Below are 27,263 nucleotides of genomic sequence, written 5' to 3' on the forward strand. Positions count from 1 at the left end.
TTGGTGTCATCTGCAAGTTTACTGCTGATGGACTCAATGCCCTCATCCAGGTCATCAATGAAGATGTTAAAGAGCATGGGGCCCAGCACTGATCCCTGGGGCACACCACTGGTGCCTGGCTGCCAGCTGGCTGTGGCACCATTCACCACCACTCTCTGGGCTCAGCCTCCAGCCAGTTCCTAACCCAATGTTAAGTCAGTGCTGCCTGATGCCTGGAGGAGACCCTGCTCTTGTCCCTCAGGTGACAGCTCAGCACTTTAGGCTCTGGGGGAAGGTTTGCTGAGCTGCAGGTCGGTCCCTGATGGAAGGCGGACAGCAGAGCCGAGTTTAAAGGCTTGGGGAAAGGATGGGAGGAAGGGGCAGCAGGTTGAAGGAGGAGGATAGGAGAGCCTGGAGTGCTCTGAGTGCTGTTTTGGCGACTCCTGGGTGTGTAGAGACACAGAAGTGATGTGAGACTCTTGCAGAAGCTGTCCCCAGGTTCTTCTGTTACACACCTGGAGTCCCAAGGCACAGTATCTGCAGGGGGCTCCAGGAAAGCTGGGGAGGGACATTTGAGGCTGTCAGGGAGGGATAGGACTGGGGGGGATGGAGCAAAACTACAAGTGGGGAGATTCAGATTGGATGTGAGGAAGAAGTTGTTCCCCAGGAGGGTGGTGAGAGCCTGGCACAGGCTGCCCAGGGAGGTGGTGGAAGCCTCCTGCCTGGAGGTGTTTGCAGCCAGGCTGGAGGTGGCTGTGAGCAACCTGCTGCAGTGTGAGGTGTCCCTGCCCATGGCAGGGGGGTTGGAGTTGCCTCCCTTCCAGCCCTGACAATCCTATGCTCCTATGAGGAGGTGGACACCACTTGGCTCTGGCTTAGAGGACTGATGGATGAGGTCAGCCCCAGATCTCTGCCCCATCCTGTTGTACAGGGATGTGCCCTGCCCATGGGGGTGCACAACAAGGGTTCATCCTTTCCCTGGTGCTGTCCTGCCCTGTTCCTCCTCCTCCTGCCCCTTCAGCCTGCATGGCCCTGGGCAGAGCTTGCCTGTCCTCAGCAGACCTCTCCCTGTCTCCCAGATCCTCCTAGCCTGCATTTGGTCTTGTGAAGAGCTCAAACACCTCTGGCTAGAGCAGCATGGTGCAGGAGAAATCACACAGACTCACAGAGTGGTAGGGGCTGGAAGGGACCTCTGGAGATCATCCAGTCCAAGCCTCCTGCCACAGCAGCATCACTCAGGGCAGGTCACCCAGGAACACATCCAAGTGGGTTTTGAATGCACCCAGAGAGGGAGACTCCACCACCTCCCTGGGCAGCCTGCTCCAGGGCTCCATCAGCCTTAAGTGACAGGAGTTCCTCCTCATGTTTAGGTGTAAGTGCTGATGTCCAAGTGGAGTGGTGTGATCCCAACAGCCTCCTCCCCCTGCTCCTGCCACTTCCCTGCTGGAGTCTGCTCAGCTGCACAAATAGTTCAGTGCAAATCCCTGCCCCGGAGCTGCAAACCCAAAGCACAGCCAGCCCCTGGTGCTGCTTCTCCATCCTACCAGGGCCAGGGCCATCCTGCACCCCCCTGCCAGCTGGCCCCCACCGGCTGCTTTCCTGTAGGGAAGCACAAACCAGCAGCATTTCCAACAGAAACAGAGCCAGGGAGGATCTGGGAAGAGCAGGAAGGGAATTGGGAAGAGAAGGAAGGATCTGGGAAGAGCAGGGGGGACCTGGGAAGAAAAAGAATGGATCTGGGAAGAGAAGGAAGGGATTTGGGAAGAGCAGGAAGGGATCTGGGAAGAGAAAGAAGGGAACTGGGAAGAAAAAGAATGGATCTGGGAAGAGAAGGAAGGATCTGGGAAGAGCAGGGGGGATGTGGGAAGAAAAAGAATGGATCTGGGAAGAGAAGGAAGGATCTGGGAAGAGCAGGGGGGATGTGGGAAGAAAAAGAATGGATCTGGGAAGAGAAGAAAGGATCTGGGAAGAGCAGGGGGGATGTGGGAAGAAAAAGAATGGATCTGGGAAGAGAAGGAAGGATCTGGGAAGAGCAGGGGGGATGTGGGAAGAAAAATAATGGATATGGGAAGAGAAGGAAGGGATTTGGGAATAGCAGGAAGGGATCTGGGAAGAGAAAGAAGGGAAGAGCAGGTAGGGTCTGGGAAGAGTGTGAGGGTTCTGGGAAGAGAAGGAAGGGAAGAGCAGGAAGGGTATAGGAAAAGTGAGAAGGGATCTGGGAAGAGCAGGAAGGGAACCTAGGAAGAGTGGGAGGGATCTGGGGAGAGAAGGAAGGGATCTGGGAAGAGCAGAGGGGACATGGGGAGAGAAGGAAGGAATCTGAGAAGAGCAGGAGGGATCTGGGAAGAGCAGGGGGGATGTGGGAAGAGCAGGAGGGAAGAGCAGGAGGGATGTGGGAAGAGGCAGCTGGAGCTACTTGCTCGCAGAGGGCCGGGAGCAGGTGGCAGGCGGCTGCTCCGTGTCGGCCGCAGCTCCGGATCGTGTCAGCAGAGCCTTCAGCAGCTTTGCAGCTCAGCCCAGCCCTTGATACAGCTAATGCCCTGGCTGAGCAGAGGCTTTTCACAGCTAAACACCTTCTTTGTCTTGCTTAATTTCTCTTTTTTGTTCTGTCCTGGGGGGCAGAAGTTGCATTGCGAATTTTTAATTAGCTTTGGAAAGAGTTTCCTCCTTTTGAGGGCTTGCTGGAGCAGGGCTGGGGCTGCAAGCTGTGGGGAGCTGGGGGCTCTGCCGAGCCGTGCTTTGCTAAGGCAGCCCACTCCTGAGGGATGGGGCTGGTGCTTTGGGGCTGGGCAGGATGGAGCTGGTGCTTTGGAGCTGCGCAGGATGGAGCTGGAGCTTTGGAGCTGGTGCTTTGGGGCTGGGCAGGATGGAGCTGGTGCTTTGGAGCTGGGCAGGATGGAGCTGGTGCTTTGGGGCTGGGCAGGATGGAGCTGGAGCTTTGGAGCTGGTGCTTTGGGGCTGGGCAGGATGGAGCTGGTGCTTTAGGGTTGGGCAGGATGGAGCTGGTGCTTTGGAGCTGGGCAGGATGGAGCTGGTGCTTTGGGGCTGGGCAGGATGGAGCTGGTGCTTTGGGGTTGGGCAGGATGGAGCTGGTGCTTTGGGGCTGGGCAGGATGGAGCTGGTGCTTTGGGGTTGGGCAGGATGGAGCTGGTGCTTTGGGGCTGGGCAGGATGGAGCTGGAGCTTTGGAGCTGGTGCTTTGGGGTTGGGCAGGATGGAGCTGGAGCTTTGGAGCTGGTGCTTTGGGAATGCACAGGATGGAGCTGGAGCTTTGGAGCTGGTGCTTTGGGTTTGGGCAGGATGGAGCTGGTGCTTTGGGAATGAGCAGGATGGAGCTGGAGCTTGGGGCTGGTTCTTTGGGAATGAGCAGGATGGAGCTGGAGCTTGGGGCTAGTGCTTTGGGGTTGGGCAGGATGGAGCTGGTGCTTTGGGGTTGGACAGGATGGAGCTGGAGCTTTGGGGCTGGGCAGGATGGAGCTGGAGCTTTGGAGCTGGAGCTTTGGGGCTGGACAGGATGGAGCTGGTGCTTTGGGGTTGGGCAGGATGGAGCTGGTGCTTTGGAGCTGGAGCTTTGGGGTTGGACAGGATGGAGCTGGAGCTTTGGGGTTGGACAGGATGGAGCTGGTGCTTTGGGGTTGGGCAGGATGGAGCTGGAGCTTTGGGGCTGGGCAGGATGGAGCTGGAGCTTTGGGGCTGGGCAGGATGGAGCTGGAGCTTTGGGGTTGGACAGTATGGAGCTGGAGCTTTGGGGCTGGGCAGGATGGAGCTGGTGCTTTGGAGCTGGAGCTTTGGGGTTGGACAGGATGGAGCTGGTGCTTTGGGGTTGGGCAGGATGGAGCTGGTGCTTTGGAGCTGGAGCTTTGGGGTTGGACAGGATGGAGCTGGAGCTTTGGGGTTGGACAGGATGGAGCTGGTGCTTTGGGGTTGGGCAGGATGGAGCTGGTGTTTTGGAGCTGGAGCTTTGGGGCTGGGCAGGATGGAGCTGGTGTTTTGGAGCTGGAGCTTTGGGGCTGGACAGGATGGAGCTGGTGTTTTGGAGCTGGAGCTTTGGGGTTGGGCAGGATGGAGCTGGTGCTTTGGGGTTGGGCAGGATGGACCTGGTGCTTTGGAGCTGGTGCTTTGGGATTGAGCAGGATAGAGCTAGAGCTTTGGGGCTGGGCAGGATGGAGCTGGTGCTTTGGAGCTGGAGCTTTGGGGCTGGACAGGATGGAGCTGGTGCTTTGGGGCTGGGCAGGATGGAGCTGGTGCTTTGGGGCTGGAGCTTTGGGGCTGGGCAGGATGGAGCTGGTGCTTTGGGGCTGGGCAGGATGGAGCTGGTGTTTTGGAGCTGGAGCTTTGGGGCTGGGCAGGATGGAGCTGGAGCTTTGGGGCTGGGCAGGATGGAGGTGCTGGCAGCTGCAGGTCAGGGTGCTGAGCAGCATTCCCCAGCTGCTGCTGCCCCAGCCCATGTCTTGCTGTGCTTGCAGTTCTGAAATGAGCTCTGAGCCCCTGCAAAGCCACATGTGGGGAGCGGAAATGAAAGGCCTCTTGATTCCGAGCTGACAGGACGATTAAAGCCACATTTCTTGGCCTGGGTACCCAACTCCAACTGCAGATATTAGGCTCAGACCTCACCCCCCACCCCCCTTCTCTCCCCCAGGGGATTCAGATTTCTAATCCCAATTTATGCAGCTAAATTCCTCTTGATTTCCCCCAGGTAGGACCCTAAATGCCTGTGTGGGCTGAGCTCCAAGGCGGAGGTGTTGTGGCTTAGGAGGGGAGCCCCACCCTGGACACTTGGCCCCAGATCTGGTCCCAGCTGCTTGCCCACTTCCTCTCTGCCTGCTCCTGAGGGGCTGTGCTCAGCTGATCTCCAGAGGTCCCTTCCAGCCCCTACCACTCTGTGAGTCTGTGTGATTTCTCCTGCACCATGCTGCTCTAGCCAGAGGTGTTTGAGCTCTTCACAAGACCAAATGCAGGCTAGGAGGATCTGGGAGATAGGGAGAGGTCTGCTGAGGACAGGCAAGCTCTGCCCAGGGCCATGCAGGCTGAAGGGGCAGGAGGAGGAGGAACAGGGCAGGACAGCACCAGGGAAAGGATGAACCCTTGTTGTGCACCCCCATGGGCAGGGCACATCCCTGTACAACAGGATGGGGCAGAGAACTGGGGCTGACCTCATCCATCAGTCCTCTAAGCCAGAGCCAAGTGGTGTCCACCTCCTCATAGGAGCATAGGATTGTCAGGGCTGGAAGGGATCTCGAGGCTCAGCCAGCTCCAACCCCCCTGCCATGGGCAGGGACACCTCACACTGCAGCAGGTTGCTCACAGCCACCTCCAGCCTGGCTGCAAACACCTCCAGGCAGGAGGCTTCCACCACCTCCCTGGGCAACCTGGGCCAGGCTCTCACCACCCTCCTGGGGAACAACTTCTTCCTCACATCCAATCTGAATATCTTCTATTCCTTTTCTCCTTTCCCCCCAGTCCTATCCCTCCCTGACACCCTCAGAAGTCCCTCCCCAGCTTTCTTTCAGCCCCCTGCAGATACTGGAAGACCACAATTAGGTCCAATCCTAACTCCATGATCCCCTCACTGGATAGAGTGGGGCTCAGAAGCTGGGAGTGAGGCTCTTCCAGGGGTCCCAGATCCCCCTCCCCCCCAGTGCTGGCCAGTTCAGACCCAGGGGGCTGCTTTGATTTGCCCTCATGCCAGGAGACCATGGTGATGATGAGCAACTTTCACCCTCCTCCCTTTTTCCCTTGCTCCTCAGCATTATAGGTCAGAAGCCCTCCATCAGGCACTGCTCTTCCATGGGGCCAGTGCAGGAGATGCCATGGGGCTGTGGCAGAGGTGGGAACATGGCAGCACTGAGCTGCCCACTGGCTCTGGGCAAATCTGTCCTGTGGAACAGAAGAATTAAACCTCTCCTCCCAGGGCTTCCCCAAACCTATGCTCCAGCACTTAAGAGTGCTGCTGCTTCTGGCCTCCCAACATCTCCTGACCTTAGGAGAGAGGCCTCTGCCCCCACCTGAGGGCTCAGTGCTGCAAAACCCACACAAGTGCCCAGGGTGGGGAAGGTGAAGGTCTCCCTGCTGCATGATTTTTGTGAGCCCTGCTGTCACAGGAATGCTGGAGGTGCACCCAAGTGAACCCTCCCTTCACCAAGGGCTGGGGCTTGCCAGCTCCAGCTGTGCTCCAGGCCCTCGCAGCTGAGCCAAGAGTGCCTTCCACCAAAGCCCTGATGTGGGTACTGTGGGCATCAAGATGTTTCCTGAGCCCATCCAACAACCACAAAGCTGTTCCAGGTGCTCCAAAGAACTGCCACAGCCTGTGGGAGGTGCAGGACAAAGGGTACCACAGGCTGCAGCTCCGTGGGTCTGCAAGGGCTTCATGCTGCCCTCCCAAACTCTCCAGGCAGTGGAAATGCATCTCCAGCCCCTTTACAGGCAAGAACTCAACCTCTTCACCTTGTGCATGGTGTGTCATCTTCTGAATGCTGCCCAGGCTTGGAGCAGTCCATCCTCAGCCCGTGGGCTGGTGGGCTCAATGACCTCAAAGGGCTTTGCCAACTGAAATGATTCTATGGACACCATCCTGAGGGGCTGGACCTGCTTCCCAGGGGGTCTGCACCAAGTCCTGGTGCAAAGTCCTGTGTTCAGTTCTGGGGCCCTCAGTTTAAGAAGGACATTGAAGGACACTTGAAGGTGTCCAGAGAAGGGCAAGGAGGCTGGGGAGGGGTCTGGAGCACAGCCCTGTGAGGAGAGGCTGAGGGAGCTGGGGTTGCTTAGCCTGGAGAAGAGGAGGCTCAGGGGAGACCTTCTTGCTCTCTGCAACTCCCTGAAGGGAGATTGTAGCCAGGTGGGGGTTGGTCTCTTCTCCCAGGCACCCAGCACCAGAACAAGAGGACACAGTCTCAAGCTGTGCCAGGGGAGGTTTAGGCTGGAGGTGAGGATAAAGTTCTTCACTGAGAGAGTTGTTGGCCACTGGGATGTGCTGCCCAGGGAGGTGGTGGAGTCCCCATCCCTGGAGGTGCTCAAGAGGGGATTGGACTTGGTGCCATGGTTTAGTTAGTCATGAGGTAATAGGTTGGACTTGATGATCTCTGAGGTCTTTTCCAACCTCCCCTGAGCCTCCTCTTCTCCAGGCTAAGCAACCCCAGCTCCCTCAGCCTCTCCTCATAGGGCTGTGCTCCAGACCCTTCCCCAGCCTTGTTGCCCTTCTCTGGACACCTTCAAGTCTCTCAATGTCCTTCTTAAACTGAGGAGCCCAGAACTGGACACAGGACTCAAGGTGTGGCCTAACCAGTGCTGAGCACAGGGCACAATGACCTCCCTGCTCCTGCTGGCCACACTGTTCCTGATGCAGGCCAGGATGCCATTGGCCTTCTTGGCCACCTGGGCACACTGCTGGCTCCTGTTCAGCAGGCTGTCAACCACTACCCCAAAAGACATCAGGTTAAACTCCAGAAGAGCCTTACTGACAGACTGGGGACAGACAAATCATCCAGATCCAGACCTCAGAGTTTAAGTCAAAGGGGTTGTTGTAAATGACATCAAATGGACCAGCAGGAAGGTTAGGGAGGGACTGCTTAGGAGGCCTTGCAGTGATGGGATGAGGGGCAGTGGTTGGAAACTGGAGCAGAGTAGATTTAGCTTGGACATCAGGAGGGATTAGGTTGGAGAGGAGGAAAAATGTCTTTGCTGCAAGAGTGGTCAGGGACTGGGAGAGGCTGCTCAGGGAGGTGGTGGAGTCCCCAGCCCTGGGGGTGTTCCAGAAAGCTGTGGCCCTGGCACTTGGGGACTTCGTTTACTGGCCCTGGTGGTGTTGGGTTGATGGTTGGACTGGGTGATCTTGACGATCCTGGAGGTCTGTGGCGGGCTGAAATTTCCACCCCCCCACCCCCAACATCGGAATTGACACAGTTCTGTGTGTGCGTGTTGCACAGCGTGACCTGGGCCCCCAGCAGGCGCCTGGCTCCGAAGGATCCTCACAAGCCAGCGCCTTTCCCGGACAGCCTGAGGCGGCAGCCGGGCTGCTCTCTGCCCGGGCTGGGGATGTGCTGCGCGCTGCTGCGGGCGGCCACGACTCAAAGCCCGAGCCCGGCACCAGCCCAGGCAACCCCCTGCAAGGGGAAAGCCTTCTCCGCAGCCCCGCGGGGATCTCCAGCAGGACAACTGCCATTAACCTCTCCCTTGGAACAAGAAGGTGCAAATGAGCCCACAGTAGCCTCCTTTCTTCTGGCTGAACAAGATTGATTGAAGTACAAATTGGCGCAAATAAAGCATGTAATTAGATTAAAGCCTCTGCCTGCAGCGGGGCAAAGCGGCTGCGCAGCAGCCTGCAGCCCCCTTCCCGACCCCCCCCCCCCCCCCCCAGCAGCCAGCAGCGCTCGGGGGGTCGCTGGCGGAACCCCCAGCACCCCGCAGGATGTGGCCGGGGCTGCCCCCACCGCCTTGCCCTTGATGCAGCCATGCAGTGGGGGTGGTGAGCCGCTGGAACAGGTTGCCCAGGGGAGGTTGTGGCTGCTCCTGGGAGGTGTTCAAGGCCTTGAGCAACCTGGGCTGGTGGGAGGTGTCCCTGCCCCTGGTTGGAACTGGATGATCTTTAAGCTCCCTTCCAGCCCAAACCGTTCTGTGATCCCGTGCTCAGCCTCTCTGCCCCAGCGCAGCACCCAGCAGCTCCGCCTGGGCATGGTTTGGGTACTGCCAGGGCACATGCACGGTTCTGCCTATTTGATCAAGCCTTGGGGCCCTCTGGTCACTGAATTCGGAGGGGAAACCACCCCCAGGCTCCACCCAAGCCCCACTGTGCCTCAGGGTGCATTTGCTTTCTGCTTCTGGAGCTGCCTGCTGCCTGCTTGGGATGGGAGGGAATGGGCCTGGGCAGATTGTGGTGTTTTGGGGCATGAGTGCTCATAGCAGCCTTGACCTCAGCAGCATCCCAAGTCTTCCCAGATATAAAGAGACTGTGTAGGAAGGCTACAGCAGTGACACAGTGGGGACACCCCTCCTGTGCCAGACACTAACACACTGGAAGATACTGGGTGAACACAAGAGCCCTGTGGCTCATCAGCCCCTGCCTTTGCATGCCCCTCACCCTTCTCCTCGATGCCAAGGCCAGCAGCACATTTCCTAACCCCTCCCCACAGCAGCAGACCCAGTGCTGAGTCCTGGAGGACATGGGGGTCAGGAGTGACATGGGCTGCTGGAGGTCCCCAACAGTGCTTCATCCCCACCCAGCACTTCCCCTCTGCCAGCATGTCCTCAGCTGATGCACTCCATGGCTGTCACTCCCAGCACCTGTGGCTTGGCTGTGGGCCAGGGTCTGTGGGCACTCAGGTCCCCTCAGTGTCAGAAGGATGGTCCCTGTGCCCTGGAGCTGGGGATATGGGGATGGGGGGGTGCAGGAATGAAAGAAAGTGGGGATGAAGGGGTATGGGGATGAAGGAATGTGGGAATGGGTGGATGGAGGAATTGAAGGAGGGAGGCAGGGGCAGAGGGAAACAGGGATGAAGGGATTCAGTGTTGTGGGGATGGGGGACAGGAAGAATGGAGGGATGAAGGGATGGGGAGATGGGGGATGGAGTGATGCAGGAATGGATGAAGGGATGTGGAGCTGGGGGATGGAGTGATGCAGGAATGGAGAGGTGAAGGGATGTGGAGATGGGGGATGGAGTGATGCAGGAATGGATGAAGGGATGTGGAGATGGGGGATGGAGTGATGCAGGAATGGATGAAGGGCTGTGGAGATGGGGGATGGAGTGATGCAGGAATGGAGAGATGAAGGGATGTGGAGATGGGGGATGGAGTGATGCAGGAATGGAGAGATGAAGGGATGTGGAGATGGGGGATGGAGTGATGCAGAAATGGATGAAGGGATGTGGAGCTGGGGGATGGAGTGATGCAGGAATGGAGAGGTGAAGGGATGTGGAGATGGGGGATGGAGTGATGCAGGAATGGATGAAGGGATGTGGAGATGGGGGATGGAGTGATGCAGGAATGGATGAAGGGCTGTGGAGATGGGGGATGGAGTGATGCAGGAATGGAGAGATGAAGGGATGTGGAGATGGGGGATGGAGTGATGCAGGAATGGAGAGATGAAGGGATGTGGAGATGGGGGATGGAGTGATGCAGGAAAGGAGAGATGAAGGGATGTGGAGATGGGGGATGGAGTGATGCAGGAATGGAGAGATGAAGGGATGTGGAGATGGGGGATGGAGTGATGCAGGAATGGAGAGATGAAGGGATGTGAGAGTGGGGGATGGAGTGATGCAGGAATGGAGAGATGAAGGGATGTGGAGATGGGGGATGGAGTGATGCAGGAATGGATGAAGGGATGTGGAGATGGGGGATGGAGTGATGCAGGAATGGATGAAGGGATGTGGAGATGGGGGATGGAGTGATGCAGGAATGGATGAAGGGATGTGGAGATGGGGGATGGAGTGACGCAGGAATGGATGAAGGGATGTGGAGATGGGGGATGGAGTGATGCAGGAATGGATGAAGGGATGTGGAGATGGGGGATGGAGTGATGCAGGAATGGAGAGATGAAGGGATGTGGGGATTGAAGACATTTGGAGATGGAGAGCTGGAGGGAAGCCGAGGTACAGGGATGTGGCGATGGAAGAACAGAAGGGTTGGGGGATGGAAGGATGCAGGGATGAAGAGATATGGGGATGAAGGGGTGTGGGAATGGAGGGATGGAAGGAAACAGAGATGCAGGGATGTGGGGATGGAGGAATGAAGGGATGGAGGCACGAAGGCATGCAGGGGCTGCGGGCAGCCCTGCAGCGGGGTTACAGGAGCACGATGCAGCTGGGTGTGAAGCTTATCTGCATCTCAGCAGAAGCTGTGTGGTGGTTTGTTTTGTGTGGGGGTTTTTCTCACAGACTTTCTGAAATATTTGGAAGTGACCAGCAGTTTCTGCACTGGAAGCTCCTCACCCCTATTGTCCTCACAGCCATTCACTGCAGGTCACCATGAGAAAGCTCTTTTCAGGAGGGAGCTGGAGGCTGCAGCCGATCAATCAGTCAGTCAATCACACAGTCAATCCATCACCTTGCTTACAGCTGGAGACAAGCCAGAGAATACCCCTGCAGGGCTGAATGGATTGCTCATTGGGGTGGGTACAAAGCTGGAGCCCCCCAGACTGAGCCCAGATTTGCAGCAGGGTGACTGCCTTCAGGCAGGAGGTGACCACTGCTCAGCTTGTTGCCTGGCTCCAGCTGGGCCCTTAGAATCCCCGAATGGTTTGGATTGGAAGGGACCTTAAAGATCACCTAGTCCTAACCCCCCTGCCATGGGCAGGGACAGGGTGCTCAAGGCTCCATCCAACCTGGGTTTTGGCACTGTTAAGCTTGGAGCCTCCACAACTTCTCTGGGCAACCTGTTCCTGTGCCTCACCACTCTGTTGGGGGTAAAGTTTCTTCCTAATGTCTGATCTAAATCCAACTTCTTCCAGTTTGAAGCCATCACCTCTCACCCCATGCCCTTTACAAAGCCCCTTTCCAGCTCTCCTGTAGCCCCCTTCAATTACTGGAAGGTTGCTCTCCCTGGAACCTTCTCCTCTCCAGGCTGATAACAAACTGGGAGGCTTGGCTGATATGCCTGAAGGCTGTGAGGCCACTCAGAGACTTAGGCAGGCTGAGAACTGGGCAGAGAGGAACTTAAATAGCTCCAAGAAAGATAAGTGCAGAGTCTTGCACTGGGAAGGAAGAACAAACTGCAGCAGTAGAGGCTGGGAGGTGATCTGCTGGAGAGCAGCCCTGGGGAGAAGGACCTGGGAGTGCTGGGGACAAGTTCTGCATGGGACAGCAATGTGCCCTGGGGGCCAAGAAGGCCAATGGGGTCCTGGGGGGCATTAAGAGTGTGGCCAGCAGATCCAGGGAGGGTCTCCTCCCCCTCTCCTCTGCCCTGCTGAGACCTCACCTGGAATATTGCACCCAGTGCTGGGCTCCCCAGTTCAGGAGGGACAGGGATCTGCTGGAGAGAGTCCAAGGGAGGGCTGCAAGGATGCTGAAGGGACTGCAGCACTGCCTGGGGAGGAGAGGCTGAGAGCCCTGGGGCTGCTTAGTCTGGAGAGGAGAAGGCTGAGAGGGAGCTGATCAATGTCTATCAATAGCTGAGGGCTGGGGGTCAGGAGGCAGGGGCCAGGCTCTGCTCAGCTGCACCCTGGGATAGGACAAGGGGCAATGGATGGAAACTGCAGCACAGGAGGTTCCACCTCAACATGAGAAAGAACTTCTTCCCTGGGAGGGTCCCAGGGCCCTGGAGCAGGCTGCCCAGAGAGGTTGTGGAGTCTCCTTCTCTGGAGCCTTTCCAGCCCTGTCTGGATGTGTTCCTGTGTGACCTGTGCTGGATTCTATGGTCCTGCTCTGGCAGGGGGGTTTGGACTGGAAGATCTGCTGAGGTCCCTTCCAACCCCTAACATCCCATGAGCCTGTGAGAACTTACATACAAGGGTAGCCTTCCAGTGCTTCCCTTGTGCAGCTGCTCCCTCCAGCCATGCAGCACCCACCCCAGTGCACACAGAGCCCTTGCCAGGGGATATCAGCACTGGGTGACGACCAAGACCTGTTGCTACTTCAAATCTGCAAAGCCCCCAGGCTCACTGCTGCTCTGCTGGCAGCTCAGCAGAGTTAAGGCTTTGTGATTTCCTCTGTTGGCCTGGAGACAAACGTGGTTTGAAATCAGACACCTCCTCAGGCATTTGCCTTCTCACTACATAACTCCAATACAATGTCTTCTGAAAGGCCTTTCACGTTGAATTTGTGAGGTGCTGCCTAGGCTGGGGGTGGGGGTTGGGGTGGGGGGGGCTGTGTGGTGATCTATATATTTATTCCTTTATTTCAGTTGTAGAATCATGGAATTGTTTTGCTTGGAAGAGACCTTTCAGATCATCAGCTCCAACCACTTAGCCCAGCGCTGCCAGGGCACCACCAGCCCATGGCCCTCAGCACTAGACCTCCACAGCTTTGCAGCCCCACCACTGCCCTGGGCAGCCTGGGCCAGGCCTTGACAACCCTCAAGGGGAAGAAATTGTTCCTCATGTCCAACCTAAACCTCCCCTGGCACAATGTGAGGCCATTCCTCTTGTCCTATTGCTTGTTTTTTGGGGGCTGCCCCCTGCCTGGCTCCAGCCTCCTTTCAGGGAGTTGTAGAGAGCCAGAAGGTCTCCCCTCAGCCTCCTCTTCTCCAGACTAAAAACCCCAGCTCCTCCTCATCAGACCTGATCTCCAGACCCTTCACCAGCTTCATTGCCCTTCTCTGGAGCTGCTTCAGAAACCTCAGCTGGCCTCTGAGAGAGGAGAGCTCCCCAGGGATGAGCCTCCCACAGGAGCCTGTGCTTCCCTCTGCTCTAGGGGATGGCATCCCTCCCTCCACCCAGCAGGGTGCCAGTGGCCATGCAGCTCCCTGGAGCACAGCAGCCAGCTGGGCCAACCACCCCAGGGGCTGGCAGGAAGCTGGAGAGGGTTGGGTGGCCGTGCTGTGCCCAGCAGCTGAGGCTTGCAGCCAACCAGCCCAGCCTGAGCAGAAACCTGGACCTGCTGGGGTGACTGTGAGGCTGCCTGCCAGAGATTTGGGAGGGCTGTGATGTCCAGCACACGTTGGCAGGGCTGGTTTGGGGCCACCTCTGAGGCAAACCCACAGCACAGGCAGAAATTCCACCCCAGCCATCAGCCCATGGCGAGGGGCTAAGGCAGTGGGTGGCAGGGAGGGGTAGAATTTCAAGGGACATCCTTCCAGCCCTTCTGACACAGCCTCCAAGGCTGTGCTGGGGAGATGTAGCCTTTCCAGCTCTGTTGCACCCTGTGACAGGACAAGGGGCAATGGATGTAAGCTGCAGCACAGGAGGTTCCAGCTCAACATGAGGAGGAACTTCTTCCCTGTGAGGGTCCCAGAGCCCTGGAGCAGGCTGCCCAGAGAGGTTGTGGAGTCTCCTTCCCTGGAGCCTTTCAAGCCCTGTCTGGATGCCTTCCTGTGAGACCTGCTTTGGCAGGAGGGTTGGACTGGAAGCTCTCTGGAGGTCCCTTCCAACCCCTAACATCCTGTGAGGCTGTGTGACTCTGTGATGTCATGAGCAAGGGACACCAGCTGAGCACAGCGACCTGGGTGCAGAGCTGCCCCTTTCCCTCCCTCCTTGCTCATGGCTCTGGGAAGCAGGGAGGATGTGAACTTCAGCCTGCTCCAGCCCTCCCACAGCCCACCCAAGAGCTGTGCTCACATGCCCGTTTCCCTGCCCAGGCAGAGCCATGAGCCAGCTCCTCATTGTCCCTACTGCCACCCATCACATTTTCTCCTGTGGGTACAACACTGGGGAGAGAGTTCCCACTGCCTTCACCCAGGGATGGAGCTGGTCCAGAGGTTTAGATAAGCCTTTGGGATGGGGCTGGGAAGCAGAGATTTTGGCTGCAGGCCATGTCCTGTCCTGGCTGGAGGTGCTGCACAGTGCCAGTGGCCTTGTCCCCACGCTGTCATTTTCCAAGCCAGCCTTGCACCCCTCACAGATGTTGTGGAGGCAGCTGGCTTCTCACAAGCTGTTGACTCCTTGTTTCCAGCTGCTGCAGCTCATTAAAAGGAGCTATGGTACACTTAATCCTTTCCTAATGTCACTTTTCCCTTGAAGCTGTTGCTGCAGTGATGATCAGGGTGTTTATGTGGCCGTGAGTAAAAGTGGTCCACAGCCTGTGCTTGGGAGTGGGGCTGCTGAGCCAAAGACACCACATTTCCGTGGGCAAGCACAGGTACAAGCTGTCCAGGGGGCTGCCCACGAGGAGGGGGCTCCCAGCTGCCCAGGCCATGGAATTGAAGCACAGCCCCTTGAACATCTGGTGGGACAAGGGGCACAGACTGGAACCCAGGAGGTTCCACCTGAACAGGAGGAGAAAGTTGTTTGTTGTGAGGGTGCTGGAGGCCTGGAGCAGGCTGCCCAGAGAGGTTGTGGGGTCTCCTGGTGTGGAGAGCTTGCAAGCCCAGCTGGGCACTGTGAGCCTTGGCAAGCTGCTGTGGGTGCCCTGCTGGAGCAGGGGGGTTGGACTGGATGATGCTCAGAGGTCCCTTCCAACCCCCTCCATGCTGGGATTCTTTGCATCTGTGTTTTGATAGGTAAGGCACAGAAGCAGGGACAGTCTTGAAAGCCTCACCCAGCCTGTGGCATTTGGGAGTTTTCTTTTGGGGTTTCATTTTTGTCCTTTCAGTTGTTGCAGACTATTCCAGAGCAGAGCCCTGAGTGCCCATCTCCCTTCTCTGAACTCTTCCCAGAAGGTATTAAACCATCCCCACATACCAGAGCACACATCCACCTCTGTGCTGAGACCTCTGCCAACCTGCAGCTGAGCTGCTTCAGGTCTGTGCAGCCCCAGGGATCACTAAGAGTGGGTCACTCCCCCCCCTCCAACCCCCTTTTCCCCCTCCCTTTTTTCTGTGTTTGCATCCAGAATCATAGAACCATTGTGGTTGGAAGAGACCTTTAAGATGATCCAGTCCAAGCCTTACCCCAGCACTGCCAGGGCACCACCAAACCATGGCCCTCAGCACCACATCTACACAGCCTTGAAACCCCTCCAGAGATGGGGATGCCCTGGGCAGGCTGTGACAACCCTCAGGGATCACTAAGAGTGGTTCCCCCCTCTTTCCCCCCCCCTTTTTTTCCTGCATTTGCATCCAGCCTCTTCCTCACCAGTTGAGAACAAAAGGGCTGAGGCAACACCTTGAGCCCAAATGACTTTTTAGGAAAAACCCAGCTCTGTTTTGAGGCTGCAGAGGCCAATTTCCAGGGGAAAACCACGCAAGGCTGCATCAATCCAATCACCTGGTTTTTATTTAAGCCCATAAGCTGAAATCATCCACCTAAGATAATCATTTCCAAGCCAGTCTGGATTTGATTCAGATAAGACAGCGACTGACTGGCAGGTTTGTAAACCTTGCCCCCCCACTGTCATGATTTTTTCCTTTCCCTGTGGCCCCTTGTACATGGACCAGAGCAGGATGGGGTGATGGTAAGAGCTTTCTTTGCCTGGACAAAAAGTCATAGTGAGTAGCAACCCCCCCCATTCTCCAAGCTTCCAGCACGGAGAATGCCTTTCATCTAAACAACTCAGCTTTGGACCATTTCCCCACGTTGATCCGGACCTCGGAGAGCTAAGCAGAGACAGGCAGGACCCCCCAGTTTTTCCAGCCCTTGCACCAACACTGTTTCGGTCCATGCTCGTCTGAAATCCCTCCCTGGCTGACTCGGGGCAGCGGTGATGCTAAATCAGCTCCCGGCAAGGAAGAGCTCCTGCGGAGCGGCGGCGAGCAGGGTGCTGCGGGAGCCCCTGGCGAGCGTGGGGCGGTCGGGCAGAGCAGGATGCGTGTGGCGGCAGTGCTGTTAGCTCAGGTGTGGTTGTTGGTGCAGGTGTGGAGGGTCCCTTTGGGTCGGGGGGCGCAGAGCGGGGCCGTGCGAGCGGCGCGGCCGGGGCCGTTCGCTGCGCGGCCTGTAGGCGGCGCTGTGGCGCGGCTCGCTCGGCACCCCCCGCGGTGCCTTAGCGGCGGCAAGGGCAATCTGCGGCCCCGGGGCCCGGGGGCGTCCTCCTGCCCTACAACACCCAACCCCTCCTTTGCCCTCACAACCCCAACCCCACATATTGCCCCACAACACCCAACCACACATCTTGCCCCGACAACACCCAACCCCACATCTTGCCCCCACAACACCCAACCCCACATCTTGCCCCCACAACACCAACCCCACATCTTGCCCCCACAACACCAACCCCACATCTTGCCCCCACAACACCAACCTCACATTTTGCCCCCACTACATCAACTCTTCCTTTGCCCCCACAATACCAACCTCACATCTTGCCCCCACTACATCAACTCTTCCTTTGCCTTCACAACACCAGCCTCACATCTTGCCCCCACAACACCCAACCCCACATCTTGCCCCCACAACCCCAACCCCACATCTTGCCCCCACTACACCAACCTCACATCTTGCCCCCACAACACCAACCCCACATCTTGCCCCCACAACCCCAACCCCACATCTTGCCCCCACAACACCCAACCCCACATCTTGCCTCCACAACACCAACCTCACATCTTGCCCCCACAACACCCAACCCCACATCTTGCCCCCACAACCCCAACCTCACATCTTGCCCCCATTACATCAACCCCTCCTTTGCCTTCACAACACCAACCTCACATCTTGCCCCCACACCACCAACCTCACATCTTGCCCCCATTACTTCAACCCCTCCTTTGCCTTCACAACACCAACCCCACATCTTGCCCCCACAACACCAACCCCACATGTTGCCACTGTGCCTCTCAGCACCTCAATCCCTCCACACACTGCAAGGATGGTGCTCTGCAGCTCCCTGACTTGGGAGTGCTTCTTGCTCAACCAGCCAAAGAGAAGACACTGAAACACAGAGCTGCTGCTGCTGCTGCTTTACAGGTGGCAAAATGTGTGCTTTCAATCAGTCCTGCAGAAAGCCCTGGGCCTTGCCCTCCTGTGACAATGGAAGGCTGAGTCCCTTTCCAGCCTGGGTTTCCCATCAGGAGAATAGCTCCTGAGCACACAACAGCAGGCACAGCCTGTGTGAAAAGCCCTGCCATGGGCCAAAGCTTGGCTCAGAGTTCAATCTGAGGTGATGTCCATCACTTTTAGTACAAAATCCCTAATTTATGACCCCTCCAGCACTGGTGAGACTAAAGTAAACAGCCTTTACACCTCGTGTCCTGCACAGCCGTGACGCTGTTCAAATACCCTGGGAATGCGCCGGCAGCAGGATGGGATAACTCAGCCTTTCTCAGGGCTCCTGCTGTCATCCCCTGCTCAGACTTATCTGACCCAAGGGACCCAGGGACTGGAAAATTCCTCAATGACATGCTTGGGAGCAGGTGTGAGCCTTTCTAGAGGTGTAAATCAGGAGGGGAAGATCGTGGAGGATCCTTCTCGGGGAGGTGGTGGAGTCACTGTTCCTGGAGGTGCTCAAGAGTCACAGAATCATCGAATCATCGAATCAATAAGGTTGGAAAAGACCTCAAAGATCATCAAGTCCAACCTGTCACCCCACACTTCACGACAACTAAACCATGGCTCCAAGTGCCACGTCCAATCCCCTCTTGAACACCTCCAGGGGTGGGGACTCCACCACCTCCCTGGGCAGCACATCCCAATGGCCAACAACTCTCTCTGGGAAGAACTTTCTCCACCTCCCTGTGTGTGAACATGGCACTGTGGGACATGGTTTAATGGTGCTCTTAGGTCAGTGGTTGGGCTGGCTGATCTTAGAGGGCTTTTCCAACCACAACAGTTTTGTGATTCTATTATTGTGGCCTGCCAGGATCTGCAGGGGGCTCCAAGAAAGCTGGGGAGGGACTTCTGAGGGTGTCAGGGAGGGATAGGCCTGGGGGGGGATGGAGCAAAACTAGAAATGGGGAGATTCAGATTGGATGTTAGGAAGAAGTTGTTCCCCATGAGGGAGGTGAGAGCCTGGCACAGGTTGCCCAGGGAGGTGGTGGAAGCCTCCTGCCTGGAGGTGTTTGCAGCCAGGCTGGAGGTGGCTGTGAGCAACCTGCTGTAGTGTGAGGTGTCCCTGCCCATGGCAGAGGGGTTGGAACTGGCTGAACCTTGAGGTCCCTTCCAACCCTGACAATTCTATGGTTCTATGATTTTCTGGGGTGTCTGTGCAGTGGTGGTGGTGGTGGTGATGGGGCATACAAAGGGACACATTGAACCCCAGGTCAGCATTGCATAGGTTGGATTTGGTGCAAGGACAAAGGAAGGGGGAAGAGGAGAATGTGCACACCCCATGATGTGCCAAAGCTGCCTCAGGACAATCCTCCATGTGGCAGCTAACATAAATATGGTGATCCAAGTCCATCAGGGTTGTGCTGCTGTCCCCAGGCTGCAGCCTCTACTGCAGAACCTTTTGCTGTAGGACCCACAGCTGCAGGATCTCTGAGTGAGCTAAGATGCTTCTCCTGCTCTAGAAGCTGCTGGCTTTGAGACACCTCTGAACACAACTGACCCCAGCAAGGCCATTAACCAAGGCCATGTCCCACCCTGAGGACCTGCAGAGCCAGACATGAGGCACACAGCTCTGCCCATAGGTCACCTCAGCACCTCAGAGCACTGAGAACAAGAACTACACCAAGCTAGGCAAACAAAGGCAATGTTCCCATGCAGCAGTAAGCAATGCCCAGGGCTTTTGTTCTCTTCTGGAAGATTTCTGTTCCTCCAGTCCTTCCCCACCAAAAAAACCACCCTTGGTGGAACTGTTCTCAGCTTCTTGAGAAGGTAACCACTATAACAATCAACCAGTGGTGGTCATAGGTCTTTACTTACCTCTTTTCCATCAAGGGTTGGCTTCACACTGGGTGACCCCTGTGTGCTTAGAGATTTAGCAGCTCTGGGAAAACCTTTCTGCTTCTTCTCTACACTCCCACGTGGTCCCTGAGCATCCCATTCTCTCAGGATGCTTACACATTCAGGGCAACAACTCATCCCAGCACCACCAACAGAACTGATGCAATTAATTGAATGCAGTTTCATCCTGGGCAGGTGCTTGCTCCAAAGACATTTACCACCAAGATGATGAAAGAAAAGAGACCACCTACCTGCAGGCTCCTCCATGCTGCTGGCAGCAGTGGTGGGGGGAGCAGCTGGGATCTCTGTGCAGGACAGCAGGAAGCAGGTGGGAAAGGAAAGGAGAAAAGAGAAGGAGGTATTAGTCCAGATCCCCAAGAGCTTAGTTCCTGCACACATCACATTTCCCCATCTCAACCATGGCCATCAGCAAGGAACATGTCCCAACTGTGTCCTTCAGCAAGGAGCATATCCTAATAATGGAGGTGTTTAAGAGGAGCCTGGATGAGGCACTTGGTGCCATGGTTTAGTTGATCAGATGGTGTTGGGTGATAGGTTGGACTTGATGATCTCAAAGGTCTTTTCCAACCTGGTTGATTCTATTCTATTCTATTTCCCAGGCTGGACAGATGGGCAGAGTCCAAGGGCAGGAGATTGAACACAGCCAAGTGCCAGGTTCTGCACATTGGCCACAGCAACCCCAGGCAGTGCTACAGGCTGGGGTCAGAGTGGCTGAGAGCAGCCAGGCAGAGAGGGACCTGGGGGTGCTGGTCGATGGTAGGCTGAACATGAGCCTGCAGTGTGCCCAGGCAGCCAAGAAGGCCAAGGGCATCCTGGCCTGCATCAGGAACAGTGTGGCCAGCAGGAGCAGGGAGGTCATTGTGCCCTGTGCTCAGCACTGGTTAGGCCACACCTTGAGTCCTGTGTCCAGTTCTGGGCTCCTCAATTCAAGAAGGACATTGAGAGACTTGAAGGTGTCCAGAGAAGGACAACAAAGCTGGGGAGGGGTCTGGAGCACAGCCCTGTGAGGAGAGGCTGAGGGAGCTGGGGTTGCTTAGCCTGGAGAAGAGGAGGCTCAGGGCTGACCTCATTGCCCTCTACAACAAAGGTAATTGTAGACAGGAGGGGGTTGGTCTCTTCTCCCAGGCACCCAGCACCAGAACAAGAGGACACAGTCTCAAGCTGTGCCAGGGGAGGTTTAGGCTGGAGGTGAGGAGAAAGTTCTTCACAGAGAGAGTTGTTGGCCATTGGGATGTGCTGCCCAGGGAGGTGGTGGTGTCCCCATTCCTGGAGGCGTTTAGGAAGAGATTGGATGGGGTGCTTGGTGCCATGGTTTAGTTGATCAGATGGTGTTGGCTGATGGGTTGGACTTGACGGCCTTGAAGGTCTCTTCCAACCTGGTCCTATTCTATTCTATTCTATTCTATTCTATTCTATTCTATTCTATTCTATTCTATTCTATTCTATTCTATTCTATTCTATTCTATTCCATTCCATTCCATTCCATTCCATTCCATTCCATTCCATTCCTAATTATGTCCTTCTTCAAGGAGCATATCCCAACTATGTCCATCAGCAAGGAGCCTTTCAAGAGCCCCAGACCCCAGCACACTGTGGCTGTACCTGCTGAGGAACTGGGCCATTAGGCCTCCCAAAAGGATGAGGGAAAGGGGTTTTTTAGCTGACAGCCTCAGTGTGTGGCTGAAAACAAAAGATGCAATCAGGCAGACAACTGCTGTGTGCCACAGCCAGCAATTGCTGCGCTGCCCACACACAACCTGCTGCAACTGCTGGCTCCCAGTCTGCACCCCAGGGTGAGGGGTGCTCTTGCAAGGCATGGAGGGTCCCTAAGCCAGGCAGGACATTCCCCAGCCCCAGCAGGCAATGGGAGAGGGGCTGCCTGTCCCTGGGTTGTCCTTCCCAGCTGCTGTTTCCATCCATGTCTGAAGCAGTGCTATCACTCCTCCTGTGTGAGAGAGGATGGAGGTGAGGTATTGCATCCGCCTGTTGGGCTCCAGGTGTTCTCTCACCCACGTGAAGGAAACACAAACACATCTGGTGCCAGTGCAGTGGGCCCTGGGTTGGATTTGGGGCTGGCTTTGCACAGCTGGAACAATGTGCAGTTCTGGATCTTGATGCCCCAGCCTGGCTGCGTTTGTTGGTGTTAAAAGGGATGGACTGCAGCTGGGATGTGTTCCACGCTCCCAGCTTTGTCAAGATGAAGCTCCTTACCCCAGGGCACACACACACAGAGCTCTCACTGCTGGCATCTTTTGTGCATTTAGGGCACAGGGCTGCAATTTCTGTGCATCCCTGGGAAATCCTGATCATAGGATCACAGAAGCACAGAATCAGCCAGGTTGGAAAAGACCTCAGAGATCATCAAGCCCAACCTATTGCCTAATACCTAACACCTCCTGACAACTAAACCATGGCTCCAAGTGCCACATCCAAGCCTTTTGTGAACATCTCTAGGGATGGTGACTCCACCACCTCCCTGGGCAGCACATCCCAGGGCCCAATCTCTCCTTCTGGGAAGAACTTTCTCCTCACCTCCAGCCTAAACTTCTCCTGGCACAGCTTGAGACTGTGTCCTCTTGTTCTGGTGCTGCTTGCCTGGGAGAAGAGACCAGCCCCCACCTGGCTACAACCTCCCTTCAGGGAGTTGTAGAGAGCAACTCTACAACTGGGGATGGGGAAACACCCTACCAGTTCACTTTGAAAGTGGAATTTAGGCACAAGCTGTGAGCTGGCATCTGCCTCCTCCTGCTTTTTGCTGTCAGGAACCTGTGTGAGCATGGAGGAAGGCTTTGCTGGGGTCTGGCTGTGTTGCAGTGATGGCAGCTCACAGGCCTGCAGCCCAGTTAGGATTAGACTCACAGAATCATAGAATCCCAGACTGGTTTAGGTGGGAAGGGACCTTTAAAGCTCATCTAGTCCAACCTTCCTGGTGCCAGCAGGGACATCTGCAACTAAGAGCAGGCTGCTCAGAGCCCCAGGCAATGCAGTGGTGCCTGGCATGGGGCATCTCCCACCTTTCTGGGCAATCTGGGCCAGGGTCTCAACCACCCTCAGCATCAAACATTTCTTCTTTATATCTTAGTCTACATTTAGATGGCTTTTGGAGTTGCTCACCCTCATGCAGTTAAATGCAGACACAGGATGATGTGACAAACATGGCCAAGCAGCCCATCAACAGCCAGCACAGCCATCTTGAAGCTGGTGGCTGGATGGGGGCTTGCCCCTGCCTGTGTGGGCTGCGGTGCAGGCAGACCCCAGTGGTGCCTTGTTTTCCCCCCACGAGGTGATCTTTGCATGATGTAAGCCTTTGGAGCAAGGAAGAGACAGGCAGTGGTAAATCAGAGAGTCACTGTGCTCTTGCAGGGGAGCTGGACAGCCCCTGCCCACCTGCAGGGTACCTGTGCCCTCCCAGTGCCAGCCAGGAGAGCTGTGTGGGTAGGGATGGAGAGCAAGTGGCCCTTCAGTGTGCATGATTCAAGTATGTGTGAACTACATCCCTCTCACGTGTAGGATGTGCTGACTGGCAGTTTTCAAGGATGAAAATGTGCTGGTTTGGGTTTTTCTAGGCTGAGAGAGTTGTGAGCTGTTCACATCCTCACTTTAATTGCTTCAGCATCGTGCCTGCAGCTCAGACTCCCAACACAGCAGCTTGAGAGCCAGACCAGAGAAGCTTTGCAAGAGCAGCTTTGGGCCCTTAGAAAGGATCATGGCATCAAAGAATGGTTTGGGTTGAAAAGGAACTTAAAGATCATCCAGTTCCAACCCCACTGCCATGGGCAGAGACACCTTCCTCTAGACCAGGCTGCTCAAGGTCCCCATCCAACCTGGCTTTGAACTCCGCCAGGCTTGGAGCCTCCACAACTTCTCTGGGCAACCTGTTCCAGTGTCTCAGCACCCTCCTGGGGGAGGAATTTCTTCCTCATGTCTGGTCTAAATCTTGCTTCTTACACTTTGAAACCATCACCCCTTGTCCTGTCACTACATATCCTTGTAAGAAGTCCTTCTCTAGCTCTTCTGTAGCACTCTTGAAGCACTGCAAGGCCACCAAGAAGGTCTCCCCAGAGCCTTCTCCTCTCCAGGCTGCCCAAGGCCAACTCTCTCAGCCTGGCCTCACAGCAGAGGGCTTCCAGCCCTGCCAGCATTGCTGTGGCCTCCTCTGGCCCTGCTCCAACAGGTCCCTGTCTGTGCTGAGCGCTCCAGAGCTGCCCCAGGACTGCAGGGGGAGTCTGACCAGAGCCCAGCAGAGCAGCAGAATCCCCTCCCTGAACATGGCTGGGGGCTGTGCTGACAGCACTTGGTGCCAGCTAATCTCCAGCCTAGCACCTCCTAGCACCCCCAAATCCTTCTCCTCAGGGCTGCTCTCTGTCCCTTTTCTGCCCAGCCTGTGTTTACTTGTGCTTGGTGTTGCTCTGCCCTGTGTTCTTGCACTGGGCTTTGAATGTTTTGACACTTTGGCTATCCTGCAGTCACAGAGAAGTTAGGGTCTCTCTCTGGATTGCAGACCAGGCCAGGGTGGCCCTGGCAGGCTCAGGCCAAGCAGGCAGCTTTGGGCACAGTGGTTGAGCAGCTGGCATGAGCACGCCGGGCTGGATCGTGTTGGAATTCCGTGCCTGCCTTTATTTCGTGCCATCAATCCCAGGGGAGGTGATGCAAGGCACAAGCCACTCTCTGATTTACCATGGCCCTGGGGAATGCTGGCAGTGATAAACCTTTGTGCATACTTCTGCGGAGCATACCCAAGCCATGAGTGTAGCATCCTGGGGAAAGAATCCTCTGCTTTGAGCTCTTGCCCGTCCCGTTGCGACACGGTGAAGAATGAGCCTCAAGTGGCCAAAAAGCCACCCTGGAATGTATCTTTCCTTCAGCAAGGAGAAGGTGGAGAAAGGCCTCCTAGCCCTGGAATTTGGCACTGGCCATCCTGAGAGGCAGATGCCACATGGGGACAGCGTGGGAGCAGGCTGTGGGCTCCCAACAAAGACCTGATTCCTTCAGCCTTTGCTTTTCCCCCTGGGCCTTCTCTTCTCCTTTCAGCAGCAGGGAGGCAACCTTGAGGGGAGCAAGTCACTGCTTCCTAGCCCATTCCTACCACCCCAAATGCGTGCTTTGCTTCTTTAGGGCAGGTGGAGATGGCTCCCAAAAGGTGCAGCAGCTGCTGCATGATCCAGCAGCCAGCAGAGAGAAGCCCTGGGCTGGAGCCCAGCTTGCCATCCCCACCCGGGACGTGGCTGTTTGCAGAGCAAATGCTGCAATGGAGAGACTCTGGGAGCTGTACCTGGGGCTTGCTGCTCTTGTTTGAGGAGCAAAGGATGAAAGCAGCCTTGGGAAGGCAAACTAAAAGTCAAACCCAAGGAAGCAAACAGTAAACCAGCCCGAGTTTGGGGGGAGTTGTGTGGGTGTAAGAGCCCGTTTAGCAAGCCAGGGGCTGTTGGAAATGTTCCTGTGATGGTAACTCCATCAGATCAGCAGCTCCTCTGATCTGAGCTCTGTGCCAGTGCAGCACAGCCTGATTGTGGAGACAAAAACCCATCCCTGATTTTGGAGACAAGCCCCTGTTTATAGTGGCCTGCTTTAGCATCCAGTCCTGATGTGATGCCCCACAGCAACTGTGGTCTCAGAGCACTTTTAGCCTGAGAATCAGAAACAAATTGGTGGCAAACTGGGCTGTAGATGCATTCACACCACACACCCCACAAGCTAATTGAAAACCAGGGGTGGACTGCACATGACTGGCAGGGGCACACAGGCAGCTCCATTATAGAAGCATAGAACTGTCAGGGTTGGAAGGGACCTCAAGGCTCAGCCAGTTCCAACCCCCCTGCCATGGGCAGGGACACCTCACACTACAGCAGGTTGCTCACAGCCACATCCAGTCTGGCTGCAAACACCCCCAGGCAGGAGGCTTCCACCACCTCCCTGGGCAACCTGTGCCAGGCTCTCACCACCCTCCTGGGGAACAACTTCTTTCTCACATCCAATCTGAATCTCCCCACTTCTAGTTTTGCTCCATCCCCCCCAGTCCTATCACTCCCTGACAGCCTCAAAAGTCCCTCCCCAGCTTTCTTGGAGCCCCCTGCAGATCCTGGAAGGCCACAAGAAGGTCTCCTGGGAGCCTTCTCTTCTCCAGCCTGCACAACCCCAACTCTCTCAGCCTGTCCTCACCGCAGAGCAGCTCCAGCCCTCTGCTCATCCTCGTGGCCCTTCTCTGGGAGGTTTGGCTATTAGAAAACCAGTGTCAGATCCCTGGGCACTGCCCATGGGTGTGTTTGTGGTGGGGTTAGCAGCTGCCCAGGCTGGGCAGTGGGTGCCTAAGGGTTAATATCTCTAATCCCCAGACGCCAAAGGGGGATCCACCTACTTATGCAGGGGGCGATGGGGGAGCGGCTCTGCTGGTAGCCCTTGGCGCAGCGGTTGCAGGTGATGCCGGTGACGCCGTCCTTGCAGGGACACTGCCCCGTGGTTTGGTTACAGGTCTGGCCAGCAGCACCCACGGGATGGCAATCGCACTCTGTGGGGAGAACACACAACAAGAGGGTCAGGGGAGAGCAGAGAGGCAGCAGACGCTGTCGTGACATCATCAGAGAGAGAGGTGAGGGCCGGAGGCGGCCAGGAGCTCCCACAGCTGGGATCCACCTCCTCCGCAGCTGGCACTGGACCTCTGGCAAATGTCCTGTGCAGCCAGCAGCTGAACTGACCTGAAATAGAGGTGGCATTTGGCAGAGGGGATCAGAGAGGATAGCACTGGAGAGGGGAAGGCACAGCCACAGCCACAAGCAGTTCAGCTGCAGAGCGGGAGCTGTAGCCAGGATGTCTTGCCCAGGGTGGTGAGTGCTCTGCAGACCATACAGTCAGAATCACAGACTAGTTTGGGTTGGAAAGGACCTTGAAAGCTCATCCAGTCTAAGCCCCTGCAGCCAGCAGGGACATCTGCAACTGGAGCAGGTTACTCACAGCCCCAGATGACCTGACCTGCAATGCTTCCAGCCATGGGGCAGCTCCCAGCTCTCTGGGAAACCTGGGCCAGGCTCTCACCACCCTCAGGGTCAAACATTTCTTCCCTCTCTTCAGTCTGAACCTCCCTCTTAAAGTTTCAAACCATCCCCCCTTATCCTGTCACAACAGGTTCTGCTCAAAAGTCTGTCCCCAGCTTTCTCATAGGCTATAAGAGGAGGATCTGAGAAGGGGGCATGAGGTGTCCTCACTCAAAGCCATCCAGGCATGGACACTGCAACAGCCTCATCCCATGGGAGCTGTGACCGAGAGTTTGCAGGACTTGCAGAGGAAGAGGCCAGGCAAAGCAGTATCCCTGGAGGACTCTTGGAGCTGTCACAGCACCCACTGCCTGCCCCCCCAACCAGCCTCAAACTCCCCTGGGCTCCCTGGAGCAGTGTTTGGGGAAGGGCTGGAAGGAAGAGGCCCAAAATCAAGCAGCATTTCATCACCCCTTCAACGCACGAGATCTCAGGCAGGAAGGAACTGCTCTCAGAGATGTTGGGAATTCATTTCACGTGCACCACAGGAGAAAAAAAACCCCACCCCAACCAAACCAAACTGCAACAAGCCAGCCCAGCAACCACCCTCCTTTCAGAGCCTTCACTCCAGCCCTTCCCCGCCGAGCAGCATCCCTGGCAGCTGGCACTGCGGGCACAGGAAGGAAATGCCCTTGTGGGACGCAGGCAGGCTGGAGGACCTGCTGTTCCTGGCCAGATGGATGAAGGCTTGAAGGCAGAGCTGGGCAGATGTGAAGTGTTTGGCAGGGGATGTAAATACTGCACTTGAAATCATTCACCAGCTCATTTCCCACAGTGGGACTTTACCGGCGCAGCTGTTTGTTAAAGGGAAGGGGGGGGAAATAAAAGGGAGGGGGGGGGAAGAAAAAAGGGGGGAGAGAAAGAGGAAAAAAAGGGAAAAAAAACCCCAACAAACCC

General features: G+C 56.3%; 1 protein-coding gene across 1 annotated transcript in view; it reads right to left on the minus strand.

The window, feature by feature from the left end:
* The window catches only part of NTN1 (netrin 1), a 154,694-nt gene that overhangs the window by 18,196 nt on the left and 109,235 nt on the right, over positions 1 to 27,263 (minus strand). Inside the window, exons 3-4 of the mRNA XM_054170621.1 lie at positions 25,694 to 25,843; positions 19,569 to 19,622 (exon numbers count right to left, since the gene is read on the minus strand). Of these exons, the coding sequence (XP_054026596.1) occupies positions 19,569 to 19,622; positions 25,694 to 25,843 (204 nt within the window). The remainder of the gene's footprint in view (positions 1 to 19,568; positions 19,623 to 25,693; positions 25,844 to 27,263) is intronic.

Source organism: Dryobates pubescens, chromosome 20 (assembly GCF_014839835.1).
Source record: "Dryobates pubescens isolate bDryPub1 chromosome 20, bDryPub1.pri, whole genome shotgun sequence".
Lineage (NCBI taxonomy): Eukaryota > Metazoa > Chordata > Aves > Piciformes > Picidae > Dryobates > Dryobates pubescens.